At 48.0% G+C, this 25,824-nt stretch overlaps 3 protein-coding genes across 23 annotated transcripts in view; 2 read left to right on the top strand and 1 right to left on the bottom strand.

Moving 5' to 3' along the window:
* Nucleotides 1-467: 467 nt before the first annotated feature.
* On the top strand, nucleotides 468-9,486 carry LOC134735276 (keratin, type I cytoskeletal 14-like). Its single transcript, XM_063629622.1, has 5 exons — nucleotides 468-599; nucleotides 1,344-1,426; nucleotides 1,857-2,013; nucleotides 2,125-2,240; nucleotides 8,072-9,486. Exons 3-5 carry the CDS (start codon nucleotides 1,957-1,959, stop codon nucleotides 8,235-8,237), a joined length of 339 nt encoding a protein of 112 aa, XP_063485692.1. The 5' UTR covers nucleotides 468-599; nucleotides 1,344-1,426; nucleotides 1,857-1,956; the 3' UTR covers nucleotides 8,238-9,486.
* A 1,388-nt stretch (nucleotides 9,487-10,874) lies between these two features.
* ZNF594 (zinc finger protein 594) lies at nucleotides 10,875-23,377 on the bottom strand. The gene is given in 3 exon segments (XM_055255775.2): nucleotides 10,875-10,926; nucleotides 10,929-13,336; nucleotides 23,138-23,377. Coding segments are annotated over 2 exon segments (2,421 nt in total). The 5' UTR covers nucleotides 13,317-13,336; nucleotides 23,138-23,377; the 3' UTR covers nucleotides 10,875-10,893.
* Nucleotides 23,378-23,416: 39 nt separating this feature from the next.
* LOC134735275 (uncharacterized) overlaps nucleotides 23,417-25,824 on the top strand; it is a 48,975-nt gene continuing 46,567 nt past the window's right edge. For all 21 annotated transcript variants that reach the window (XR_010118282.1, XR_010118287.1, XR_010118298.1 and 18 more), the window contains exon 1: nucleotides 23,417-23,543. The gene's annotated coding sequence lies outside the window, so the exon portion shown is untranslated. The remainder of the gene's footprint in view (nucleotides 23,544-25,824) is intronic.

Below are 25,824 nucleotides of genomic sequence, written 5' to 3'. Positions count from 1 at the left end.
CCAGGCGCCCATCAGTCTTCCCGTCACTCGGCGCTACCTTGGCGGCCGCGCCCATGCTGCCCCCGCCCCAACTAGCAGTCATGAGAGGCCGCGGGCAGCGCTCGAGATGCTCATTGAGAGGACTTCCCGCCTGCGGGCTCTCTGCTCGCCGCCACTCCCGGCCCCGCTCCGGGCGGCCCGCCTCACCACTCCCGGCTTCCCGGGACTTGGGCGCCGCACCATCGAGTGCAACCGAGTCCTCATGTTTTCCTAGACAAGCCGCTGGGGGAGAGGGGAAACACTTCTGGCCCATGTGAGCCGCCGTCGCGTGTGGTGTCTGAGGGGCGTCTACCTGGAGTCACTGAGCCGACCGAAGGGAAAAGGCCAGTGCCTGTCCGGGAAGAGCTCAGCCTAGTGGGGCGGGCGACAAGTTACAGTTGCTGCCTTACGATGGCCGTGGCCCGTGGAGGCACTAGACCCTCACCAGGGGTCTGTCAGGAAAGGCGGGCAGATACGTGAGGCCTGAACAGGAAGGAATTGGGAGACCCAAGACTGTACCGCCAAGACTGCTTTCGAGTCGGGCCGACCGGAATTTGAATTCGTTTCTTCACTTACTAGTTGTGAGTCTTTGGGCAGATTTGCCTTCTAGAGCGTAGTTTCTTATTTATAAAACGGGGTTAACAGTTGCACTCACGGAGGTAAATACAAGAGAAAATTGATGTTAAGTGCTTATCACTTAACCCAACACATAGCAAGTACTAGAAAATAATGGAGCTAGGTACGGAGGGAGCAATCTTCACAGAGGGAACAGCTCGTGGAAAGGCTTCTCCTTTCCTCCTGCTGTCCCTTAAGACGGGCTCAGCAAACCCCAGGTGGCGGGGCTGCTGGCTGGAGCCCAGGGTTAGGGATTAGGAGGGGTCCTGACTTCTGATTTGGAACCACTCTTTGGTGAGGGCTCCTTTAGCCTCCTTTTGGGGGAGCCTGTCAGGGGCACCCTCTAGCTGACTGTAAAACGAGGAGGTTGTCCATATCCCCTCCCTTGTTCTAGAATTCTGGGACAGCTTCTGCCCTGGGGACATTTTCCCATTCTTTTCTGTTTGCCTCATACTCCCAGCCAGCTGTCTCTTCGCCTTTAAGGCTGAGCCTGGCATGGGGGTCTGGTGGGGTACTGAGTAGCGGGGGAAGAAGAGGCACCTTTCAGCCCTTCAGACTCCTGCTTGCCTCTCCTCTGCCAATAATACAGCACGGGGCAAGGAAGGGGCTGGGCAGGAAGAGAGGTCCCCAGGCAGGAAGATCTGCTCAGAACCCTAGTGTGGGCTCAGCCACGCCCATCCAGTGACCTGTCGACTCTCCGATCTCCTCAGATCCTCACAGCCACCGTGGACAATGCCAACATCCTGCTACAGATTGACAGTGCCCATCTGGCTGCTGCTGACTTCTGCACCAAGTGAGTCCTAGGTGTGGGCTTGGGCAGCCTGGGCCAGCTGGGGGAGGATCTCAGGGTACCCCTCCTGACCCCAGGACTCCTTGGTTGCTTGTGGCAAGGCCCAGGAGCTCAGGGTGGGGCAGTCCTAGGAGCCCCACTCCTTAGCCCAGGATGCAGTGAAGGCAGCCAGTTCTGAAGGTTGCTGGGCTTAGGCAGGGAATAGAAGAGAGGGAGGGGAGGCGGGAGGCAGAGAGAAGTAAGGAAGCTGGTGGGCCTGGGATCTGGCCCTGTGATGGTCCCGGGGCCCCGGGGCTGGAATTCGTTTCCACTCGACCCTCTCATCAGCCCTTCCAACCCCTTAGAGTCCTGGCAAAATGAAGGCAGGTGAGCAGCCAGGACCTGGACTGCAGGTCCAAGCAGCCTGGGCTGAAGTCCCTGATTCCCACGGCAGGTTTGAGACAGAGCAGGCCCTGTGCCTGAGTGTGGAGGCCAACATCAATGGCCTGCGCAGGGTGCTGGATGAGCTGACCCTGGCCAGAGCCGACCTGGAGATGCAGATTGAGAACCTCAAGAAGGAGCTGGCCTACCTGAAGAAGAACCACGAGGAGGTGAGGTGGCAGCACCTAAATCATTAGTGCCGCGGAGATTAGGCTGCTAATCTCCTTGTTGAGTGGAGCAGTGCCAGCCGCCAGGCTGCGGATCAGGCTGGTCTCTTGTAGGGGCCGTTCCTCGGGGCACGACGCTGGCTCCAGCACAGATCCTGCTCCTCTGTGGCCTTCCTGGGCTGCCTTCCCCTCCTCCAGGACTGCTGTAGACTGACATTGCTCAGGTTCAGGTGAGCAGGGAGGCTGCCCTAACTTTGGTCTCAGACCCCTGCTCCCAGCCCCACCCCTGCTTCCTGTTTTGTTAGAGCCTGACTGATGTCATTATCTCTCCAGATTCCCTCAAAGATTTTGGGAGACAAGATTTGGTCCCCCTTTTACAAAAGAGGGAACGGAGGCTCTGGAATTGACTTCCTGAAAGGCCTGGATCCAAAGCTCCCTCAGTTCAGCGGCCACATCTATTTCCCTCAGACACAGGGATCCTTGAACCTATGGGCTGTATCTCCCCGCAGACTTGGAAGAATCCCAAGAGAATGGGGCTCCCACAGGTCAGAGGCTAATTCTGCCTCCTCTAACTGGGAGTCTCCGCCAGGGCCACGTTTTACCTGGGGGATGATGTCAGGCACCGATCTCTCCACCCTCACCCCGGGGCCCTGGAATGCTGGGTGGGGGGCCAGGCCAGCCTCCTGCTCCTGGCCTGTGCAGCCTTGTCCTGTGCCCATGCTGGCTCCCAGGGCTGGGTTCTCTGGACTCCCCACAAGAATGAGCTCAGCCTCCTAACTGTGGCTGTGGATGGAGGGTCACCCTACCCCAGGGCTATAGTTCCAGCACCACCTTTGTTTCTTTCTTTCTTCTTTTTTTTTTTTTGAGACGGAGTCTCGCTTTGTCGCCCAGGCTGGAGTGCAGTGGCGCAATCTTGGCTCACTGCAAGCTCCGCCTCCCGGGTTCACGCCATTCTCCTGCCTCAGCCTCTCCGAGTAGCTGGGACTACAGGCGCCCGCCACCACACCCGGCTAATATTTTTTTGTATTTTTAGTAGAGACGGGGTTTCACCGTGGTCTCGATCTCCTGACCTCGTGATCCGCCCTCCTTGGCCTCCCAAAGTGCTGGGATTACAAGCGTGAGCCACCGCGCCCGGCCTTTTTTTTTTTTTTTTTAAGGCAGAGTTTTGCTCTTGTCGCCCGGGCTGGAGTGCAATGGCGCGATCTCGGTTCACTGCAACCTCCACTTCCCAGGTTCAAGCTATTCTCCTGCCTCAGCCTCCTGACTAGCTGGGGTTACACGTGCGTGACACCATGCCCAGCTAATTTGTGTATTTTTAGTAGAGACGGGGTTTTGCCATGTTGGCCAGTCTGGTCTTGAACTCCTGACCTCAGATGATTCACCTGCCTTGGCCTCTCAAAGTGCTGGGATTACAGGCATGAGCCACCGTGCCCGGCCACCACCTTTGTGTCTGAACAGACCGCTAAGAGGCCCTGGTGCTCAGGCTGGGCTCTGGCTATGGAGGGGCCCCTGGAGAGGCTCTCAATGTGTCCAGCCTGAGCCCCAGGCCCTGGGTGGCTGGGATGGAGGCAAAATACACTCCTGGGGTTTTGGCCTGAACTTCAAAGGCCAGGGTCCCAGCCCCACTTCAGTCTTGCTGTAACAGGCTACCCAAGGTCTCCCTCCAGACCAGACCCTTCACCCGACCCATGGATACCCTGGTTGTCACCACTACCAGCATCTGCCAGTTCTCCACCTCTGGCTCTGTCAAGAGCCTGTGGACACCCTGGCGGGGGTTTCTCCTGGATGTCATCTGTAAGTGTTGGGGGTGCCTTTCGGGCCACCAGCCTCCTGGGAGCCAGCAGCTGTGGCAACATGTTGGTCACCTCCTCCTGCTTCTTGGAGGGACTGGGGGAGGCTACAGCGGAGGCTACACCTGTAACCAGGGTGGGGGCTTTGGCTCCAGTGTTCGCGTGGCGGATGTCCTGTTGGGGGGGCGGTGAAAAGGAGACCATGCAGAACCTTACCACACACACGTCACACACAAACACCACACACACACCACACACGTACACACAAACACCACACACACCCCACACACATCACACACATACACACACATCACACACATACACACACCACACACACACCACACATACACACAAACACCACACACACACCACACACATCACACACATACACATCACACACACACACAAACACCACACATGTACACACACACAAACACCACATACACAGCACACACATCACACACACACACAAACACCACACACACCACACACACATCACACACACATCACACACATACATACAAATACAACACACACAGCACACACGTATACACACGCAAACAGCAGACCACACACACATCACACACACAAACGCCACACACATCACACACACCATACATACATCACACATTCACCGTACACACATACACACACAAACACCACACACACCATACACATACACACACACAAACACCACACACACCACACATCACACACATACACACAAACAACACACACACACGTACACACACGCAAACACCAGACACACCACACACATACATACACACACATCACACATACACACACACACCACACAGTACACACACACACACCGCACACACATCACACACATACACACATAAACACCACACACCACATACGTACACACACACAGACACCACATATGCACCACACACATCACACACATACACACAAACATCACACACACCACACGTACACACACACCACACAATCACAAACACCACACACATCACATACACCATACATACACCACACAAACACCACACACCACACACACATCACACACACACCACACACACCACAAAGCACCACACCCCACACACCACACACATACACACCACACACATCACACACACCACATACACCACACACCACACACATCACACACACACCACACACATCACACACCACACACAAGCACACATACCACACACAACCGCCCACACCACACACACACACAGCACACACACATGCACACACACTCCACACACACCACACACACACCACACCCACCACACCACACCACACACACATCACACATACACACGCCCCACATCACACACACCAAACACAACCCCACACACCACTTGCACATACACACACACAAACACCACACAGCACACACACACCACACACACAACCCACACATACATACCACACACACCACATACACAACACACACATACACACACACCATACACACCACACACAAATACCCCACACACATACACAAACACCACACACATCACACACACACCACACATACATCACACATGCACGCAAACACCACACACACTCCACACACACAAACACCACACATACCACACACACACCACACATACACACACACACACTCGCCACACACACCACACACATACACAAACACCACACACACACCACAGACACCACACACAACCACCCACACATACCCCACACCACACACGCACACACATTCCACACGCACCACACATACACACTACACACACACCATATACATATATACCCACAACCACCCATATACCACACTGCGCACACACATACACACCACACACACTACACACAGATCTCACATACCACACACACCACATATACACACACACCACATGCATACCACACACCGCATACACATAAACACCACACACATCACACACCACACACACATCACACACCAGACACACCAGACACACCACACACGCACACGCCCTCCCTCCCTCCCTTCCTCTCTCTCTTTCATCTTTCTTTCTTTTTTCCAAGAAGGAGTGTCGCTTTTTCACCCAAGCTGGAGTGCAGTGGCATGATCTCGGCTCACTGCAACCTCCACCTCCCAGGTTCAAGTGATTCTCCTGCCTCAGCCTCCCGAGTAGCTGGGACTACATGTGTGCACATACATACACATTCCCTCTCATGACCTCTAAGGACATGGCTTTGGCATTCTGTAAACATGGCCACTTTGTCTTCTGCACAAACCCTGCCCTGGAGGGTCCTACAGAGCAAAGCCACCAGTGGCAGGTGAGGGGTGCAAGCAATGAGTACAGTGGCCAGGGGGGCCAGGGTAGCCAGGGCAGCCAGGCGGGAGTCAAGTTAGGCCCAGCTGGCCCTGGCGGTTAGGCCTGCCCAGTTTCCTGGGTGGAGAGCCAGGCCTGGTGCTGCCTACGAGGGGCTTTGCCTGCTCCTGCCTGGGACCTCCACTAGGCAGGAATTCCTGCAATCTCCCCTTGGAAGCAGAGATACTGGCAGTGCCAGATCAGATACTGGAGTTGGTCCTGGCAGCGGGGAACCCAGGGGAGCCCTGGTGAATCAGTGCTCCTGATCTTCAGGATCAGCCAGCACCCCATCACCAACCCCCAAGCGCAGCACACACCAGGGCTCTGCCTCGAGTCATCCTACACACCCTGTCTCCGGGTTTTCACAGCCGACCCTCACTGTGCCCCCAGTGCCTCTTGAACAAGGAGATGGGGGCTGAGTGGGTCTCTGCCGGATGCAGATGGGCCCACTGAGGCAGAGGAGAGGGTGCTGGGAACAAACTGGACCTCGGCTCAGCCTGATCCAGGGTTACTTCACAGAACTTAGGGCTTCGAGTGGGGTCTGGGAGGGGGTGCACAGGATGAGCCTGTGGGGGCTACTGGTGTGTCCTAGGGCTTATCCCTCCGAGGTCTTGTGCAGTCAGCCCTGAGCCTCAGCAAATTCCAGATTCTGCACGCTCGTGTGCTGCCTTCACAAGCGTTTCAACCTCTGGGTGGCTGGAGGGGCCTTGCTCTTTGGTGCATGCCCACGGCCTCAATTGGAACCCCTCTTGGGCATTTCCAAGCATGCCAACGACAGCGGCAGTAATCACAACCAACCTTCTGCTCTTTCTGGGCCCCTCCCTCCGTGTTTGCATTGAAACCGCCCAGATGACCTTGTGGGAAAAGAAAGCTTTGCCTTGGGTTTGAGGTGAGGACAGTCATAACCTCATTAATCAATTAACGAATCACTTAAACTAACGAACCCTCGGGGCCAACTGTGGGCCAGGGCACTGTGCCCAGGGCTGGGGATTCCAAAGAGAATGAAACAGACATGGCCTTGTCTCCCTGGAGCTCAGAGTCCAGTGGAGGAGGAAATAACCAAAAAAGTCATAGAAGCCGGGTGCGGTGGCTCACGCTTGTAATCCCAGCACTTTGGGAGGCCGAGGCGGGCGGATCACGAGGTCAGGAGATCGAGACCACGGTGAAACCCCGTCTCTACTAAAAAATACAAAAAATTAGCCGGGCCTGGTGGTGGGCGCCTGTAGTCCCAGCTACTCAGAGAGGCTGAGGCAGAAGAATGGCGTGAACCCGGGAGGTGGAGCTTGCAGTGAGCTGAGATTGCGCCACTGCACTCCAGCCCGGACGACAGAACGAGACTCCGTCTCAAAAAAAAAAAAAAAAAAAAAAAGTCATAGAAATAGGTATAAATTCACAACCTGGAGAAGGAAGGAGGTATGGCCCGGAAAAGAGATGCAGAAAGGTAATCCAAGAGGGCTTTCTGGAAGAGGTGACAGCTGAGCCTAGAGGTGAATTTAGTTGGGGAAGAGGGAGTGAGGCCTAGGCAGCTTAGGCCATTACCCCCAAAGAGACGCAGAAAGGTAATCCAAGAGGGCTTTCTGGAGGAGGTGACAGCTGCGCCTAGAGGTGAATTTAGCTGGGGAAGAGGGAGTGAGGCCTAGGCAGCTTAGGCCATGACCCCCCATGCAGAGACGACTGCATAAGGGTCTCTCTCCTGGCATCTGTGTTTACCCATGCCTGGGCATCCTACCCCCATCATCCTTTAACCCCGAGGGCCATGGCTGGGTCCCAGAAATTCCCAGGAGGGTGCTCAGAGAAGACCACGGGGACTCTCATCACCCCCACCCTGGCTCACTTCTGAAAAGGCTGCAAGAAGGGTGTTGGAGGGCCTCCTGGAGGCTGCCAAGGGCATTTTCTCATGGAGCCCACGTCTCTCCCCAATCCTGGTGGCTATGATCAGTAATTCCAGCTTCGTGTTGGCTACAGGTGGATGATGCCCACCTGGCTGCCAATGACTTCTGCACCAAGTGAGGCTGGGTCTCTGGAGCTGCGCCAGGGGCTGGACAAGCTGGCTCTGGCTGGAGCCAACCTGGAGATGCAGACTGAGAACCTCAAGGAGGACCTGGTCTACCTGAAGAAGACTGAACAATGACTATCTTTCTTCAGCCCCATCTAATTATGGCCCCTGGCACATACTAAACAATCACTAAGTAATTCTTAAATAACTTTTATTTCAACATTCACAGTTAAAAACATTCCATACTGTAACAAAAATTTCAATCTTTCAATCTCAAAAGTCCAATACCCTTAGTTTGATTCAAGCTCCATCAAAGATGAATTGGTTAGTTTTTAATCTGGAGTTTACAAGTAATAGTTAATACTTCAAAAAGCCTAACATAGATGATATGTTTGCCCACAAAAAGGATAAAAAGACTAATGAAAATGGTAAATTATTTGCTTTGGGCTGGAATTTTAGTACCTAGGTCTGCCTACAGGGTGCCAGTCAGAAGCATGATTTGTGTTGTTCATGCCTTTATGTAGCAAAATATAATTCTTTAATAAATGCAGTTTGGTAAACATAATCTTTTAAAACACAGGACATAGGGGAGTAAAAAGAAGGCCTTGGTGATTAAAAAGTTGGAAACCACTGAATTAAATTACCTTCAAATCCCTTTAAGTATCCTGTTTATCCTTATAAACATTAGCTCTCACTGTATAGCATTGTAAAGACAAGTAAAAGAGTTAGACTTTTTTTTTTTTTGAGATGGAGTTTCACACTTGTTGCCCAGGCTGGAGTGCAGTGGTGTGATCTTGGCTCACCGCAACCTCCACCTCCCAGGTTCAAGTGATTCTCCTGCCTTAGCCTCCCAAGTAGCTGGGACTACAGGCATGCCCCACCATGCCTGGCTAATTTTTGTATTTTTAGTAGAGAAGGGGTTTTAGTATGTTGGCCAGGCATAGTAACTCTTGATGATCAAGTCCTGACCTTGTGATCCGCCCACCTTGGCCCTCCAAAGTGCTGGGATTACAGGTATGAGCCACCACGCCTGGCCTACACTCCTTATTTTCACAGGGTTTTTTCCCACATTTAAACTTGTCACTCGACTAGGAAGTCAAGATTGAAATGGCTCTTTCCATGAATAATTTAGTTTTGGGGTTGTTGCCAAAGTGATTTATAATGATTTTAATAATGATAGACATCCCCTAAAACATTCTCAAGTAATTAGACCCTTGGGGCTGCTGCAGTGGCTCATGCCTGTAATCCCAACCCTTTGGGAGGCTGAGGAGGGAGGAGTGCTTGAGCCCAAGAGTTCAAGTCCAGCCTGGGCAACACAGTGAGACCTCATCTCTTTGTATGTTAAAAAATAAATAATTTAAAAAATTGTATCGTCGGGACCATATTCTAGTGTCAGTTCTGAGACAGAAAAAAAAAAAGGTGATTATGTCCAAGAGCTTTTAGCTTTTCCACTTGATTATACATACGTTTGAAAAATCCAGTAGGTGGCCAGGCGCGGTGGCTCACGCTTGTAATCCCAGCACTTTGGGAGGCCGAGGCGGGCGGATCACGAGGTCAGGAGATTGAGACCATGGTGAAACCCCGTCTCTACTAAAAATACAAAAAAATTAGCCGGGCGTGGTGGCGGGCGCCTATAGTCCCAGCTACTCGGAGAGGCTGAGGCAGGAGAATGGCGTGAACCCAGGAGGCGGAGCTTGCAGTGAGCCGAGATTGCGCCACTGCACTCCAGCCTGGGCAACAGAGCAAGACTCCGTCTCAAAAAAAAAGAAAAATCCAGTAGGTATTTTCTATGCTTTCCCACCTTCACATGGTTTTTCTAATAAAACTCATCTGTAGTGCAATAAGATGTGGTCTCCATCAGGCTTTTCCTAGTTTTACTACATTCATTAGGTTTCTGCTACCTATTAGAATACGTCCTGTTTGTAGACTCTTACAGTCCTCAAATTCCTTTCCAATGTGAAGTCTCTGGTGTTTAAGAGAAGCTGTCCGCCCACTGAAGGCCTTACCACAGTTGCCACATTCAAAGGGTTTCTCTCTGGTATGAATTCTTTGATGACTGACAAGGTGTGACCTCTGGCTGAAGGCCTTCCCACATTCAGGGCATTCATAGGGTTTCTCTCCAGTGTGAACACGATGGTGTCTAATAAGATCTGAGCTGCCCCTAAAAGATTTCCCACATTTGTTGCATACATAAGGTTTTTCTCCACTGTGAATTCTATGATGTCTCAGAAGGTCTGAGCTCTGATTGAAAGTTTTCCCACATTCTTTACATTCATATGGTTTCTCTCCTGTATGAGTTACCTGATGTCTGATGAAGTCTAAGCTGCCCTGGAAATTCCTACCACACTGATTACACCAATAAGCTTTCTCTTCCTGGTGAGTTCTCTGCTCTCCCCTAGGCTCCTCATCCTGGCTGAAGGTTTTCTCACATTCAAGTTTCCCTCCAGCATGCAGGCTCTGATGTCTGAGGAAAGCTGTGTGCCAAATGAAGAGTTTCCCACATTCCTTACATTCATAGGGTTTCTCACTACTATGAATTCTCCGATGTTGAATAAGGAGGGAACGCTGCCTGAAGGCTTTCTCACATTCGTTGCACTGATAGGGCTTCTCTCCAGTATGGATTTTCTGGTGTGTAGCAAGGTGTGACCTCTGGCTAAAGACTTTCCCACATTCACTACATTCATGAGGTTTCTCTCCAGTATGAACACGATGGTGTTTAATAAGATCTGAGCTACTCCTAAAAGATTTCCTGCATTTGTTGCATACATAAGGTTTTTCTCCACTGTGAATTCTATGATGTCTTACAAGGTCTGAGCTCTGATTGAAAGTTTTCCCACATTCTTTACATTCATATGGTTTCTCTCCTGTATGAGTTACCTGATGTCTGATGAGGTCTGAGCTGCCCTGGAAGGTCCTACCACACTGATTACACCAATAAACTTTCTCTTCCTCTTGAGTTCTCTGCTCTTCCCTAAGCTCCTCATCCTGGCTGAAGGTTTTCTCACATTCAAGTTTCCCTCCAGCATGTAGGCTCTGATGTCTGAGGAAAGCCGCGTGCCAAATGAAGAGTTTCCCACATTGCTTACATTCATAGGGTTTCTCACCACTATGAATTCTCCGATGTTGAATAAGGAGGGAACGCTGCCTGAAGGCTTTCCCACATTCATTGCACTGATAGGGCTTCTCTCCAGTATGGATTTTCTGGTGTGTAGCAAGGTGTGACCTCTGGCTAAAGGCTTTCCCACATTCACTACATTCATAGGGTTTCTCTCCAGTATGAACACGACGGTGTCTAATGAGATCTGAGCTGCCCCTAAAAGATTTCCCACATTTGCTACATACACAAGGTTTTTCTCCACTGTGAATTCTATGATGTCTCAGAAGGTCTGAGCTCTGATTAAAAGTTTTCCCACATTCTTTACATTCATATGGTTTCTCTCCTGTATGAGTTACCTGATGTCTGGTGAGGTCTGAGCTGCCCTGGAAGGTCCTACCACACTGATTACACCAATAAACTTTCTCGTCCTCGTGAGTTCTCTGCTCTTCCCTAAGCTCCTCATCCTGGCTGAAGGTTTTCTCACATTCGAGTTTCCCTCCAGCATGCAGGCTCTGATGTCTGAGGAAAGCTGTGTGCCAAATGAAGAGTTTCCCACATTGCTTACATTCATAGGGTTTCTCACCACTATGAATTCTCCGATGTTGAATAAGGAGGGAACGCTGCCTGAAGGCTTTCCCACATTCATTGCACTGATAGGGCTTCTCTCCAGTATGGATTTTCTGGTGTGTAGCAAGGTGTGACCTCTGGCTAAAGGCTTTCCCACATTCACTACATTCATAGGGTTTCTCTCCAGTATGAACACGACGGTGTCTAATGAGATCTGAGCTGCCCCTAAAAGATTTCCCACATTTGCTACATACACAAGGTTTTTCTCCACTGTGAATTCTATGATGTCTCAGAAGGTCTGAGCTCTGATTAAAAATTTTCCCACATTCTTTACATTTATATGGTTTCTCTCCTGTATGAGTTACCTGATGTCTGATGAGGTCTGAGCTGCCCTGGAAATTCCTACCACACTGATTACACCAATAAACCTTCTCTTCCTCGTGAGTTCTCTGCTCTTCCCTAAGCTCCTCATCCTGGCTGAAGGTTTTCTCACATTCTTCAAGTTTCTCTCCAGCATGCAATCTCTGATGTTTAAGAAAAGCTGTGCGCCCACTGAAGGTCTTCCCACATTTGTGACATTCATAGGGTTTCTCTCCACTGTGGAGTCTCTGGTGTTCAGTAAGGTGAGAATGCTGCCTGAAGGCTTTTTCACATTCATTACATTTGAGGGGTTTCTCTCCAGTGTGAATTCTCTGATGTGTGACAAAGTGTGAACTTTGACTGAACATCTGTCCACAGTCATAACATTCATAGGGTTTCTTTCCAGTGTGAATTCTGTGATGTATAATAAGATCTGTGCTTTGACTGAAAGCCTTCCCACATTTATTGCATAAATATGGCTTCCCCTTACTGTGGATTCTCCGGTGCAGGACAAGGTTTGAGCTTCCCTTAAAAGCCTTCCCACGCTCTTTGCACTCATAAGGATTCCCACCACTGTGAATTTGCTTATGTCTCACCAGATTGGAGCTCTGATTGAAGTCTTTTCCACATTCATGACACATATAAGGTTTCTTTCCTGTATGAATTCTCTGATGTATAATAAGATTTGAACTTTGATTAGAGTCTTTCCCACATTCATTATACACATATGGTTTATTTCCTGTATGAATTCTCTGATGTATGATCAGGTTTGAACTCCTGTTGAAGGTTTTTCCACATTCCTTACATTCATAGGTCTTATTTATATTATGAATTTTCTGATGTTCAGTTAATCCTGACTTCTGTTTGAAGTTTTGGCCACTAACCTCATATCTATGGGAGCTTTCTCCTGCAGAAAGTATTTTTTCTCCTTCATTACATTCATGGCCAATCTCTCCCACAATGGCTTTCTTGGGGATAATATGCATTTCCCTGATACCGCTCTCTTGGGAAGGGAGATGTCTCACTGCATCCTTTAAAGTGCGTACCCAGTGCTTCAATAATCTGTCCTCAGAATTGCTGGTTTCAACTAACTCACATTCCTGGGTGATCTGTCTTTGGAGTTTTTCGGAAGCAGCCCTTGTTGACTTCTTTTCTTCAGAAATTTCCATCTTTGATTTCCATTCCTTCATCTTATTCCTGTCTTCAGAATCTGAAATGATAAGTAGATCATTCTATAATTCCTAAAATACAAATATCACCACTTCATTATACTGGGCAGTCTAAGAGGGAGGAACAAAGAACTCAGAAGACCTTTCCCTGCCAAAGCTGAGATGTGGCCTTCACTAGAGACACTGTGGCTATCACAGGAACCTGTGCTACCACATACCCTGTTGGTGAAGAAACCTGCCAGGCTGCAGGCTGGAGCTGGGCTGTGGGAGTGGCCTAAAGGGTGGTGAATTAATTCACTGGGGGAGGAAGGCAACCTGGAGTTGGTCCACAGGAAGTGGCCTGTTGGATGGGGGAGGAACTTGCTGGATCATGTGGCTGGGCCTGAACTGGTTCACAGGAAGCAGCCCACTAGGGTAAGTGCCACCAGGCCTCCCACAAGTTGATCTGCTACCAGCCACATCAGTAAATAATTAAAATAAATAAAAATAGAACAGCACACCAGTACCAGGAAGAGAAGTTAGTTTCTCTTCCTATGGCCATGCATTGTCCCTCCAGCATCCTCTGTTGACAAAGTCTAAATCTTGTACCAACTGGCAAAGAAGAAATGTTTACAGAATCCAGCTTTGTAACAAAAGCAAACAAAGATGGGTGGATCTGGAGAGGCAATAAATTAATAACCAGCATACTGCTCTTTCCTCCCTATATACCATGATAGTTAAGCAAATCTGTACTTTGCCTCAGAATGGCTGTCATTTCAATAGAAATCAATTCTCTTTTTCTCAGACCTCACATTTTTCTTTCTGATATTCTGATGGAATTGCCTCCTTTTGTGTGGCAATTTGATTTCTTCTGAAATTACAAGATAGATGAGCTTATTGCTTTTGAGGGTCCATGTTATCAAATCCCTGACCTTCCCCAGTGGATTAGTCCGTTTTCATGCTGCTGATAAAGACATACCTGAGACTGGAGAGAAAAAGAGGTTTAGTTGGACTTACAGTTCCACATGGCTGGGAAGGCCTCAGAATCATGGTGGGAGGTGAAAGGCACATCTTACATGGCGGTGGCAGGAGAAAATGAGGAAGATGCAAAAGCAGAAACCCCTGATAAAACCATCAGATCTCATGAGACTTATTCACGACCATGAGAATAGTAGGGGGGAACTGCCCCCATGATTCAAATTATCTCCCAACATGTCCCTCCCACAAAATGTGGGATTTATGGGAGTACAATTCAAGATGAGATTTGAGTGGGGACACAGAGCCAAACCATATCATTCTGCCCCTGGCCCCTCCAAATCTTATGTCCTCACATTTCAAAACCAATCATGCCTTCCCAACAGTCCCCCTAAGTCTTAACTCATTTCAGCATTAACCCAAAAGTCCACAGTTCAAAGTCTCATCAGAAACAAGGCAAGTCTCTTCCTCCTATGAGCCTGTAAAATCAAAAGCAAGCTAGTTACTTCCTAGATATAATGGGGGTACAGGTATTGCTGGGTAAATACAGCTGTTCCAAATGGGAGAAATTGGCCAAAACAAAGGGGTTACAGGGCCCATGCAAGTCTGAAATCCAGCAAGGCAATCAAATTTTAAACCTCCAAAATGATCTCCTTTGACTCCAGGTCTCACATCCAGGTCATGCTGATGCAAGAGGTGGGTTCCAATGGTCTTGGGCAACTCCACCCCTGTGGCTTTGTAGGGCACAGCCTCCCTCATGGCTACTTTCACGGGCTGGCGTTGAGTGTCTGCGGCTTTTCCAGGCGTACGGTGCATGCTGTAGGTGGATCTACCATTCTGGGGTCTGGAGGTCATTGTCCCTCTTCTCACAGCTCCACTAGAAGGTGCCCGAGTAGGGACTCTATATGGCAGCTTTGACCCCACATTTCCCTTCTGCAGTGCCGTAGCAGAGGTTCTCCATGAGATCCCTGCCCCTGCAGCAAACTTCTGGCTGGGCATCCAAGCGTTTCCATACATCTTCTGAAATCTAGGTGGAAGTTCCCAAACCTCAATTCTTGACTTCTGTGTACCTAAAGACTCAACACCATGTGGAAAGTGCCAAGGCTTGGGGCTTGCACCCTCTGAAGCCACAGCTTGAGCTCTATCTACACTGGCCCCTTTCAGCCATGGCTGGAGCGGCTGGGATGCAGCGCACCAAGTCCCTAGGCTGGACACAGCATGGGGACCCTGGGCCTGGTCCACAAAACCATTTTCTCCTAGGCCTCCAGGCCTGTGATGGGAGGGGCTGCTGTGAAGACTTCTGACAGCCCCTGGAGACATTTTCCCCATTGTCTTGGGGATTAACATTCAGCTTCTTGTTACTTATGCAAATTTCTGCAGCCTGATTGATTTCTCCTCGGAAAATGGATTTTTCTTTTCTATCACATTGTCAGGCTGCAAATTTTCTGAACTTTTATGCTCTACTTCCCTCATAAAACTGAATCCCTTTAACAGGAGCCAAGTCACATCTTGAATGTTTTGCTGCTTAGAAATTTCTTCCACCAGATACCCTAAATCATCTCTCTCAAGTTCAAAGTTCCACAAATCTCTAGGGCAGTGGCAAAATGCCACCAGTGTCTTTGCTAAAACATAACAAGAGTCACCTCTGCTCCAGTTCCCGACAAGTTCCTCATCTCCATCTGAGACCACCTCAGCCTAGACCTTATTGTCCATAATGCTGTCAGGCTTTTGGTCAAAGCCACTCAACAAGTCTCTAGGAAGTTCCAAACTTTCCCACATTTTCCTGTCTTCTTCTGAGCCCCCCAGACTGTTCCGACCTTTGCCTGTTACCCAGCTCCAAAACTGCTTCCACATTTTGGGTATCTTTTCAGCAGCACCCTGGGTACCAATTTACTGTATTAGTCTGTTTTCACGCTGCTGATGAAGACATACCCAAGACTGGGAAGAAAAAGAGGTTTAATTGGACTTACAGTTCCACATGGTTTGAGAGGTCTCAGAATTATGGCAGGAGGCAAAAGGCACTTCTTACATGGTGGCGGCAAGAGAAAATGAGGAAGATGCAAAAGCGGAAACCAATGATAAAACCATCAGATCTCATGAGACTTATTCACTACCACGAAAACAGTATGGGGAAACCACCCCCATGATTCAAATTATCTCCCACCAGGTCCCTCCCACAACATATGGGAATTATAGAAGTACAACTCAAGATGAGATTTGGGTGGGGACACAGAGCCAAACCATATCAGTCAGTCACAAAAACACATTTCTGAGCTCCTTGGGAGAGTCATTTTATTTTGGTCCTGCTGATAGGGACTCTAGTCATTAATCTTCTTGGAGTGAATGAGCAGCAACATGGCACAGTGATTAACACCATGGACTGAAGGGCAAACTGCGTGAGTTTGAAACCTGGCTCCACCACTTAATGATGGGGAGACCTCAGGCAAATCACTGGAGCTCTCAGTGCCCTAGCTTCCTCATGGAGGAGTATCTCCAAATGGAGATAATAATAGTATTTACCTCATAGAGTTGTTATGAGAATCAAATATATATAAATATATATAAAACATTTAGAACAGTGCTTTGCATACAGAAAGCACTATGTGTCAGCTGCTGTTATTATTACTATTAATATTTACCCTTTAAATATTAAGTAATGTGTCCATAGAAAAAACCTCCATATCCAGGCTGGATTTCCTTTTTTTTTTTCTTTTTTTTTTTTTTTAGAGATATGGTCTCATCATGTTGCCCAGGCTGGTCTCACCCTCCTGGGCTCAGGCAATCCTGCCTTGGACTCCCAAAGTGCTGGGATTGCAGGTGTGAGGCACTGCACCTGGCCTTGGATTTCATTTAAATACCATACCCTCTCCTGCAACTGAAAGACAGTGGGCTTACTGCTTTTGGGTGTCCATATTATCAAATCCCTGACCTTTATTATTGGAAAGAATTGGCTTTGTCATAATCTTCCCTTAAAGTGTTTAGTGTTTTTTTTTCTTTTGGTTTGAGATATATATATATATATATATATATATATATTTCAAAATTCACAAGCAGATTACTATTTAAAAGATAGTAGATTAAAGGCTGCCCTTTTTTTTTTTTTCACAAAAAACTTGTGATCTGAAGGGCTTTTATTGTGTCATACTGAACTCTTGAAAGCCAAAAGCTGAAGGAAGGTATACCTCTAGATTTGATGAGGTGTTTGTGGCAGCAAAACTGTATGAAGGCTTTGAAGTGCCTGGGCTCAATTTCCTTTGCTTGTTCCCATAGTACTTTTTAATAAAGAGCCTGCTTCATTCATTATTGAGTAGTAATTGTTAAGATAAATTTGTGGGATGTATGCTTAAAATAAAAAAATATACATTTTCAAGGAAGAATAAAGGAAAGAAAGGAACATGAGTAATAGATTAGAAACATATATCCATGAGGAATACAAAGAAATTAATAGGAAACATTCAGTAGAGAGTTCTCCATTATCTCAAAGAAATTTTAGACAAAATAATTCTTTAAATAAAAGCCTAAAGAAGAGATATAAGGGTTTAAAACAGATTACGCATTTAAAATTTTGACTTTTTTTTTTTTTTTTTGAGATGGAGTCTCGCTCTGTTGCCCAGGCTGGAGTGCAATGGCGCGATCTCGGCTCACTGCAAGCTCCGCCTCCCGGGTTCACGCCATTCTCCTGCCTCAGCCTCCCAAGTAGCTGGGACTACAGGCGCCCGCCAGTATGCCCAGCTAATTTTTTGTATTTTTATTAGAGACGGGGTTTCACCGCGTTAGCCAGGATGATCTCGATCTCCTGACCTTGTGATCCGCCTGCCTCGGCCTCCCAAAATGCTGGGATTACAGGCGTGAGCCGCTGCACCCAGCCAAAAATTTGACATTTTTAATTTAAAAAAAAATTTGAGTCACGCAGCCAAAAAAAAAAGAAAAGAAAAGAAAAAGGAAAAAATAATAGCAATGGGGCCTCAGTATACTGCCCAGGCTGGTCTTGAACTCCTGGCTTCAAGTGATCCTCCCACCTTGGCCTCCCAAAGTGCTGGGGTTATAGGTGTGAGCCACTGTGCCAGGCCATTTTTTTTTTACTTTTTTTTTTTTTTTTTTTTGAGACAGGGTCTCACTCTGTCACCCAGGCTGGAGTCCAGTGGTGTAATCATGGTTCACTGCAGCCTTGACCTCCCAGGCTGAGATGATTCTCCCACCTCAGCCTCCCAAGTAGCTGGGATTACAGGCATGCTGCAGCACACATGGCTAAGTTTTTGTAGAGATGGGGCTTGCCATGTTGTCCAGGGTGTTCTGGAACTCCTGGCCTCAAGGGATCTTCCTGCCTCAGCCTCCCAAAGTGCTAGGATTACAGGCGTGAGCTACTGTGCCCAGCTTGTTTTGTTTTTTTCATACACACTCTCATTCTGTCACCCAGGCTGGAGTGCAGCTGTGCAATCATAGCTCACTGCAACCTCAAACTCCTGGGCTCAAGCAATCCTCCCACTTCAGCCTGACACCATAGGCACACCACCATACCCAGCTAGTTTAAATAATTTTTTTGTAGAGAAAAGGTCTTGCTATGTTGCCCAGGCTGGTCTCAAACTCCCGGCCTCAAGCGATCCTTCAGCCTCCCAAAGTGCTGAGATTACAGACATGAGCCACCATGCCTTGCCAAAAACAAATTAGATTAGAAAACAATAAAAAGAAGTGAGAAGTGACTTGACGACGCTGAGAAAAGAAATGGAAAGGCAAATGAAAAGCATTATGTAGATGAAATTCACATAAGGAACAACAAAAATAAGCACTACAAGGTCACAATGAGGCCTGGAGAAATAATAAAAAAATGAAATGAATACAAATGTGATTATAGATAAAACCAGTAACTAAAGAAAGATAATCAAATACATATAATTAGTGTTTCTAAAGAAAAGAGCAAACATAGGCCGGGCGCAGTGGCTCACGCCTGTAATCCCAGCACTTTGGGAGGCCGAGGCAGGCAGATTACCAGAGGTCGGGAGTTCGAGACCAGCCTGACCAACATGGAGAAATCGTGTGTCTACTAAAAATACAAAATTAGCTGGGCATGGTGGCGCATGCCTGTAGTCCCAGCTACTTGGGAGGCTGAGGCAGGAGAATCGCTTGAACCTGGGAGGTGGAGGTTGTGGTGAGCCGAGATCGTGCCATTGCACTTCAGCCTGGGCAACAAGAGCAAAACTCCGTCTCAAAAAAAAAAAAAAAAAAAAGCAAACATAAAAAAAAATTCAATATGTAACAGAAGAAAGTGTTGCTGAAATAAGCACTTAAATCTATTGGAAAGGTAAACTGTAGCTCATAAAAAGTAGACAGAACAGTCAAAACTGAGACATGTCCTGGTGAAGTAATTAAATTTCAGGAATAAATGAGCAAATGGGCATCTAGGCAGAAAAGGAAGTAATGTGCAAGACAGAATTTCAGGTTGACTTTGCCCTTTCCCACAGTTATACTCCACACCAGAATTAGTAATGCCTATATAATTCCAAGGAGAAACAAAGTGTGAGCCGATAATTTTTTTACCCAGCAAAGTGTTCTCTTGCATTAAAAGCAATAGGCAAACATTTCCAGTTATGTAAAAACTTAGGGAGTATGACAGTTATAAGCCCTTTTTGAAAATAATTATTGCAATGAGATATAGCCAATGAAGAAGTGAATTAAAATGAACACTTAGGAATTAAGAGGACATTGTAAAATAATGGTCTAACAACAACAAAAAAAGTTTTCCCTCTGCCCTTACACCATAATCAATCAACACAGAAGATTTCTGTAACCAAATGTTTATTTTAATTGTTTTTCGTTTTAGGGATGGGGGTCTTGCTGTCACCCAGGCTGGAGTGCAGTGGTGCCATCATAGCTCATTGCAGCCTTGAACTCCTGGCCTCAAACCGTCCTCCTGCCTCAGCCTCCTGAATCGCTGGGATTACAGGCAAGAGCTGAAACTGCCTTTGCAAAATTATAATTGAGGAAATTATGACAGTGAAAGAGAACAGACCTAACTAACCCCATCTTCCTTCTAACGTCTCAACTGTCTTTGTTCATTCCTGGTATGAACAAAGGCATAGGTCAAACTAGCCCTGGGAAGGAATTTAGTTTATAGATTAAACTCTGAAACAAAATTGATAATAGCCCTTTCCTGAAAAACCCCTTCTTGCCTGGGGACCAGTCTGCCTTTGTAGGACTAACAAATTAGCTACAAGATTAGAAATTACGATTTAGGGGCCATACAGCCTGTGGCTGCAAGAGTTTGAACCTCCCCAAATTGCTCCTGGGAATAACATCACTGTTGCAAAACCTAAGATCAGTGCTTGAGATATTCTGCAGACCCTGCCTTCCAATGCAGCAAATGACACCACCCAGATCAATAATCTGGATCAGCCAGTTCTGCAATCCCACCCAGGAACATAAGTCAGCAAGTAGAACTCACTCCACCCCTCTATGATTTCATCTTTAACCCGACCAATCAGCACTTCCCACTTTCCGAGCCCATACGCCAAATTATCCTCAAAAACTCTGATCCACAAATGCTCCGGGAGACTGTTTAATAATAAAACTCCCATCTCCCGCATAGCCGACTCTGCCTGAATTACTCTTCCTCCATTGCAATTCCCCTTTCTTGATAAATTCCCGTCTTGATAAATTGGCTGTCTAGGCACTGGGCGGTTACAGAGCCACCATGCCCTCTGACCAAATATTTTGGGGTTTTCCCACACACACCAAGCAAGCAATAAATTCTGCAGCAACATCAGCTAGGTGTTCTCTAATTCAGTTCAATTCGGACACTATCTACCTGGAGATGGCATCAGATCCCACAGGTTGAGGACTCAATTCACCAGACTGCACCACACTTCTGATGCCAATCACAAGTCCCAGGTTGTTTTACCTGTGCTTCTGACCAACCAGCTATAAATCAGGGATCCCAAGCTCCCTTATTGGGTTAAATTATTTGCTAGAGTGGCAAACTCTGCCACTGAACTCAGGGAAACATGTAATTATATTTATCAATTTATTCTAAAGGATATTACAAAGGATACAGATGAAGAGATGCATAAGGCAAGGCAAGTGGGAGGGGGAACAGAGCTTCCATGCCCTCTCTGGGCACACCATTGTGCAGGAACCTCTATGTGTTCAGCTATCTGGAAGCTCTCCAAACTCCATCCTTTGGGGTTTTAATGGAGGCTTCATTAAGTAGGCATAATTGATTCAAAAAAAAAAAAAAAAAGGCCAGGCACGGTTGCTCACGCCTGTAATCCCAGCACTTTGGGAGGCCAAAGCGGCTGGACACGTGATCAGGAGATCCAGACCACCTGGCCAACATGGTGAAACCTTGTCTCTACTAAAAATACAAAAATTAGCCGGGCGTGGTGGCAGGCGCCTGTAACCCCAGCTACTCGGGAGGCTGAGGCAGGAGAATCGCTTGAACCCGGGAGGCGGAGGTTGCAGTGAGCCGAGATCGCACCACTGCACTACAGTCTGGTGACAGAGCGAGACTCTGTCTCAAGAAAAAAAGGAAGTTGGCAATTAATTCAAATAAAAACAAACAGCATGAGCCAAGAAAATGTGTCTACACTCAAAGCTGGCCAAGGGGCCACTATTTTTTAACTTAAGAAATGCCGCTATTTCATGCCCAGTTCTTAGTATCTTTTAACCATGTCAATCCTTTTTAATTCACATTCATGGGCATGCATTAGGTGAAGCTAAACAAAGAGTCTATGCCTAGAGGAAGACACACAGGAAACAAGGTAGTAAGAGCCTATGACTTAGATGCTAAAAGCGCTGCGGTGGCAATCCGGGAAGGCTTCCCAAAAGAAATGACTTTTGAAGTGTGATTCCCTACTTTGTTTTAACCTGAGTGACTCTCTCCTAGCAGAGAGAGAGCCGGACAGACTCCATTTTAGTTTCTTCACTTGCAGCCCCCTTTCACCTCCCTCCCTTAAGGCATAACTAGTGTAAACTGACTCAAAGCACGTCCAGGAATGCACCTACTGATAAGATATTGAGGCAAGCTGCACCAGCAGCTCCTGGGGACGCGCTTGGTGGATGGCAAGCAAAACCCCTGCATTTATCTCTTTGTGATAGTTTAAGCCCGTGCAACTGGAACTGTTTATTTTTTGTAACTGCATTCGTAATCAATTAATTTTTTAACTTTTTGCTAGTTCTGCTTCTGTAAAAATTGCTTCAGCTAAAATCCCCCCTCCCCTATTTAGACCACGGTATAAAAACAAAACTAGCCCCTTCCTCGGGGACGAGAGAATTTGGGGCGCTAGCTGCCTCTCGGTCGCCGGCTAATAAGGACTCTAATTTGTCTCAACGTGTGGCGTTTCTCTGTAACTCGCTTGGTCACAACAGAAGCTGCTCCTAAAAGGAATGTAGACCCTTACAAAGAGACCAGCCCACCTAAATCCCTCCCTTGTCTTAACTCTTAACAGTCCTGATATTTTAGACTGAGTAGTAGAACATATCTGAACCATACAGTTCACTCCTGTAGCTTAGTCTAGTCTCCCCAGCGGGGTCACTCGTGGGATGCAGAAACCAGGTTTGGTTACATACACAAATATACCTGACACAGATTTGGGCGAGGAATAATCAATTTATGCCTGACGGTGGATTCTGGGCCTCGGGAAGATGCCGTTAGCGGTACCCACAGGAGGGAACTGGAACAGGCAACAGTAGCGGGACAGGGCCGCGGATGGGGCACGCCGAGACCAAGAAGCCGACGGAGAGCAAGAAGGCCCAGCCATGCGCACCCGGCGCCTACATCCTCCTGAGGTTCCCCAGGCCTCTCCCCATAGGCATATGAGCTCTGCTCCACTCCTCGCTTGCCGGAGGATGCAGGCGCCGCTGCCGCCAGCTCTGTGAACGCAGCGGGGTCTCACCTCCAGGCTACCGCCAGCCTCCAGCTCGGTCGGGGGCCCCTCCACGGCCGCTATCACTGCGTCGCGGCTCCTAGCACCACCACCTTGGACCCCGCGCCTGGGCCAGGCGAGAACTGCCGGTGCGCTCCCCGGGACTGCGGTCTCCCAGTCCGCACCGCGCCCAGCCGACCCCCGTCGGCTCCAGCCAATCCGCGCGCGCTCCCCTGGCCGTCTCCCACCGGATCAGGTGTCTCCTCTGCGCAGACTCCTCCACGACGCTAGTCGGCGCTGGCGTAGCTCGGCTCAGCCCGGCGGAGTCTGACTTCCGGAGGGCCCGCGGCGCGCTGGCTGGTTACCACGGTTACCACCGAGACGCCGAGTCCTCAGACACGCGTGGGGTCGGGGCTGTGGCACGGTCCGGTCCGGGGTAAGTGACCCATCCAAGTAACTACGTTTTTGTTCTGCCCTTTTGTTTTGTTTTTGAGACAGAGTCTCGCAATGTCGCCCAGGCCGGAGTGCAATGGCGCGATCTCGGCCCACTGCAGCCTCCATCTCCCAGGTTCAAGCGATTCTCCTGCCTCGGCCTCCCCAGTAGCTGGGATTACAGGCGCCCACCACCACGCCCTGCTAATTTTTGTATTTTTAGTAGAGACGGGGTTTCGCCATGTTGGCCAGGCTGGTCTCGAACTCCTGTTCTGCCTGTTCTGTTTTCATCTTTTGTTGTTGTTCCCTGCATGCATTCGTGGTCTCAATCATTGATGACTTCTATTTGCAATGCCCGGTCGAAGGCTAGGCGATACAGAGCCCCACAAGGACAGCATAATGTTTAAAAGTGTAAGTTCTGAAGTGAGAAAATCAGACACTCAGAATCCTTGCCCCACCACTTAGGGGCTATGTGGCTTTGAACAAGTTACCTATTAATAGCTTCTTCGCGCCTCCGTTGCTTCATTTGTAAAGTGAGGTAAATAATAGGACCGACCTCACTGACATACGTATGTGAAGTTTGCATGTGGTGAAGGCCAGATACATATTAGTTATTACTATAGAGATGATGTTGGTTCGCATCGTATAGGATCGTGGTGAGGGTTATATATGTATGTAAAGACGTAAGATGTCCAACCCCAAGCCTTTCCCAAGCAAAAATGTCAGTGCACTAATCACTTTGGCTTCTCATACCTCTCTGTCCCAAATTTTGGGTTGCACGAATTATGCACGTTTCACTCTTGAATTTGTAAATGCAGCTACTACCAACTATTCCTTAATTTGCACAACTACATTTGAGATTGTATTTCATTGACTGTGTTACATTTTCATTGAAATACTGAGCCATGTCTCAAATAGACTTCAGTTATAGTTGCTTTTATAGTTCCTTTTGCTTTACCTCTCTTAATAGTGCACTAATAGAAGTTACTCTTTGGAATTTAGAAATGGGTTTTTAAGGCAGAGCACGGTGGCTCACACCTGTAATCCCAGCACTTTGGGAGGCCTAGGAGGGCGCATCACTTGAGCTCAGGAGTTCAAGACCAGCCTGGCCAGCATGGTGAAACCCCCGTCTCTACTAAAAATACAAAACAATTAACTGGCATGATGGCGGGCGCCTGTAGTTCCAGCTACTCGGGAGGATGAGGCAGGAAAATAGCTTGAACTCAGGAGGTGGAGGTTGCAGTGAGCCGAGATCGAACCACTCCACTCCAGCCTGGGCAACAGAGCAAGACACTGTCTCAAAAAAATTTAAAAAATAGGCTGTTCTGTGTCCTTTGCTCCTAGAGACCTAGCCTCCGTGGCCCTGTGACCTGTAAGTATTGGGAGATCCACTGCTAAGACGCCGGGATCCCCTGGGAGGCAAAAATGAGTTAGAACTCATAAGTGGGAGTTGAACAATGAGAGAACACATGGATAGAGGGTGGGGAACATCACATACCAGGGCTGGCAGGGGGTGGGGGCTGGGGGAGGAATAGCATTAGGAGAAATACCTAATGTAAATGACGAGTTGATGGGTGCAGCAAACCAACATGGCACATGTATACCTATGTAACAAACCTGCATGTTGTGCACATGTACCCTATAACTTAAAGTATAACAAATAAATAAATAAAATAAAATAAATGGGTTTTAAAAAAATCGTACAGGCTGGGTGAGGTGGCTCATGCCTGTAATCCTAGCACTTTGGGAGGCTGAGGCGAGTGGATCACTTGAGGTTAGGAGTTCAAGACCAGCCTGGCCAACATGGTGAAACTCTGTCTCTACTAAAAAATACAAAAAAAAAAAAAAAAAAATTAGCCACGCGTGGCAGCACGAGCCTGTAGTGCCAGCTACTAGGGAGGCTGAGGCAGGAGAATGGCGTGAACCAGGGAGGCAGAGCTTCAGTAAGCTGAGATCGTGCCACTGCACTCCAGCCTGGGTGATAGAGCAAGACTCCGTCTCAAAAAAAAAAAAAAAAAAAAATTATCTGGATGTCGTGATGCGTGCTTGTAGTCTCAGCTACCTGGGAGTCTGAGGCAGGAGAATCGCTTGAACTGGAGAAGCGGAGGTTGCAGTGAGCCAAGATCACGCCACTGCACTCCACCCTGGGTAACAGAGCGAGACTCCTCTCAAAAAAAAAGAAAAGGAAAAAGAAAAAAGAAATGGTGTAGATCGTGAAAGTATTAAAAGGGAAAATATTTGTAACATACATGATAGGAAAAGGGATAACATGCATGACTTAAAAG

This window comes from Symphalangus syndactylus, chromosome 20, assembly GCF_028878055.3.
Source record: "Symphalangus syndactylus isolate Jambi chromosome 20, NHGRI_mSymSyn1-v2.1_pri, whole genome shotgun sequence".
In the NCBI taxonomy this organism is placed as follows: domain Eukaryota; kingdom Metazoa; phylum Chordata; class Mammalia; order Primates; family Hylobatidae; genus Symphalangus; species Symphalangus syndactylus.
Note: the sequence above shows the minus strand (reverse complement) of the source record. Positions and strands in the feature narration are given on the sequence as shown.

Coding starts and splice junctions, on each gene's coding strand:
- LOC134735276 (XM_063629622.1), top strand. CDS start 1,957: ATGCAGATTGAGAACCTCAAGAAGGAGCTGGCCTACCTGAAGAAGAAC. Junction 2,014..2,124: donor TGAAGAAGAACCACGAGGAG/GTGAGGTGGCAG, acceptor GGTCTCTTGTAG/GGGCCGTTCCTCGGGGCACG. Junction 2,241..8,071: donor CTGACATTGCTCAGGTTCAG/GTGAGCAGGGAG, acceptor TGTTGGCTACAG/GTGGATGATGCCCACCTGGC.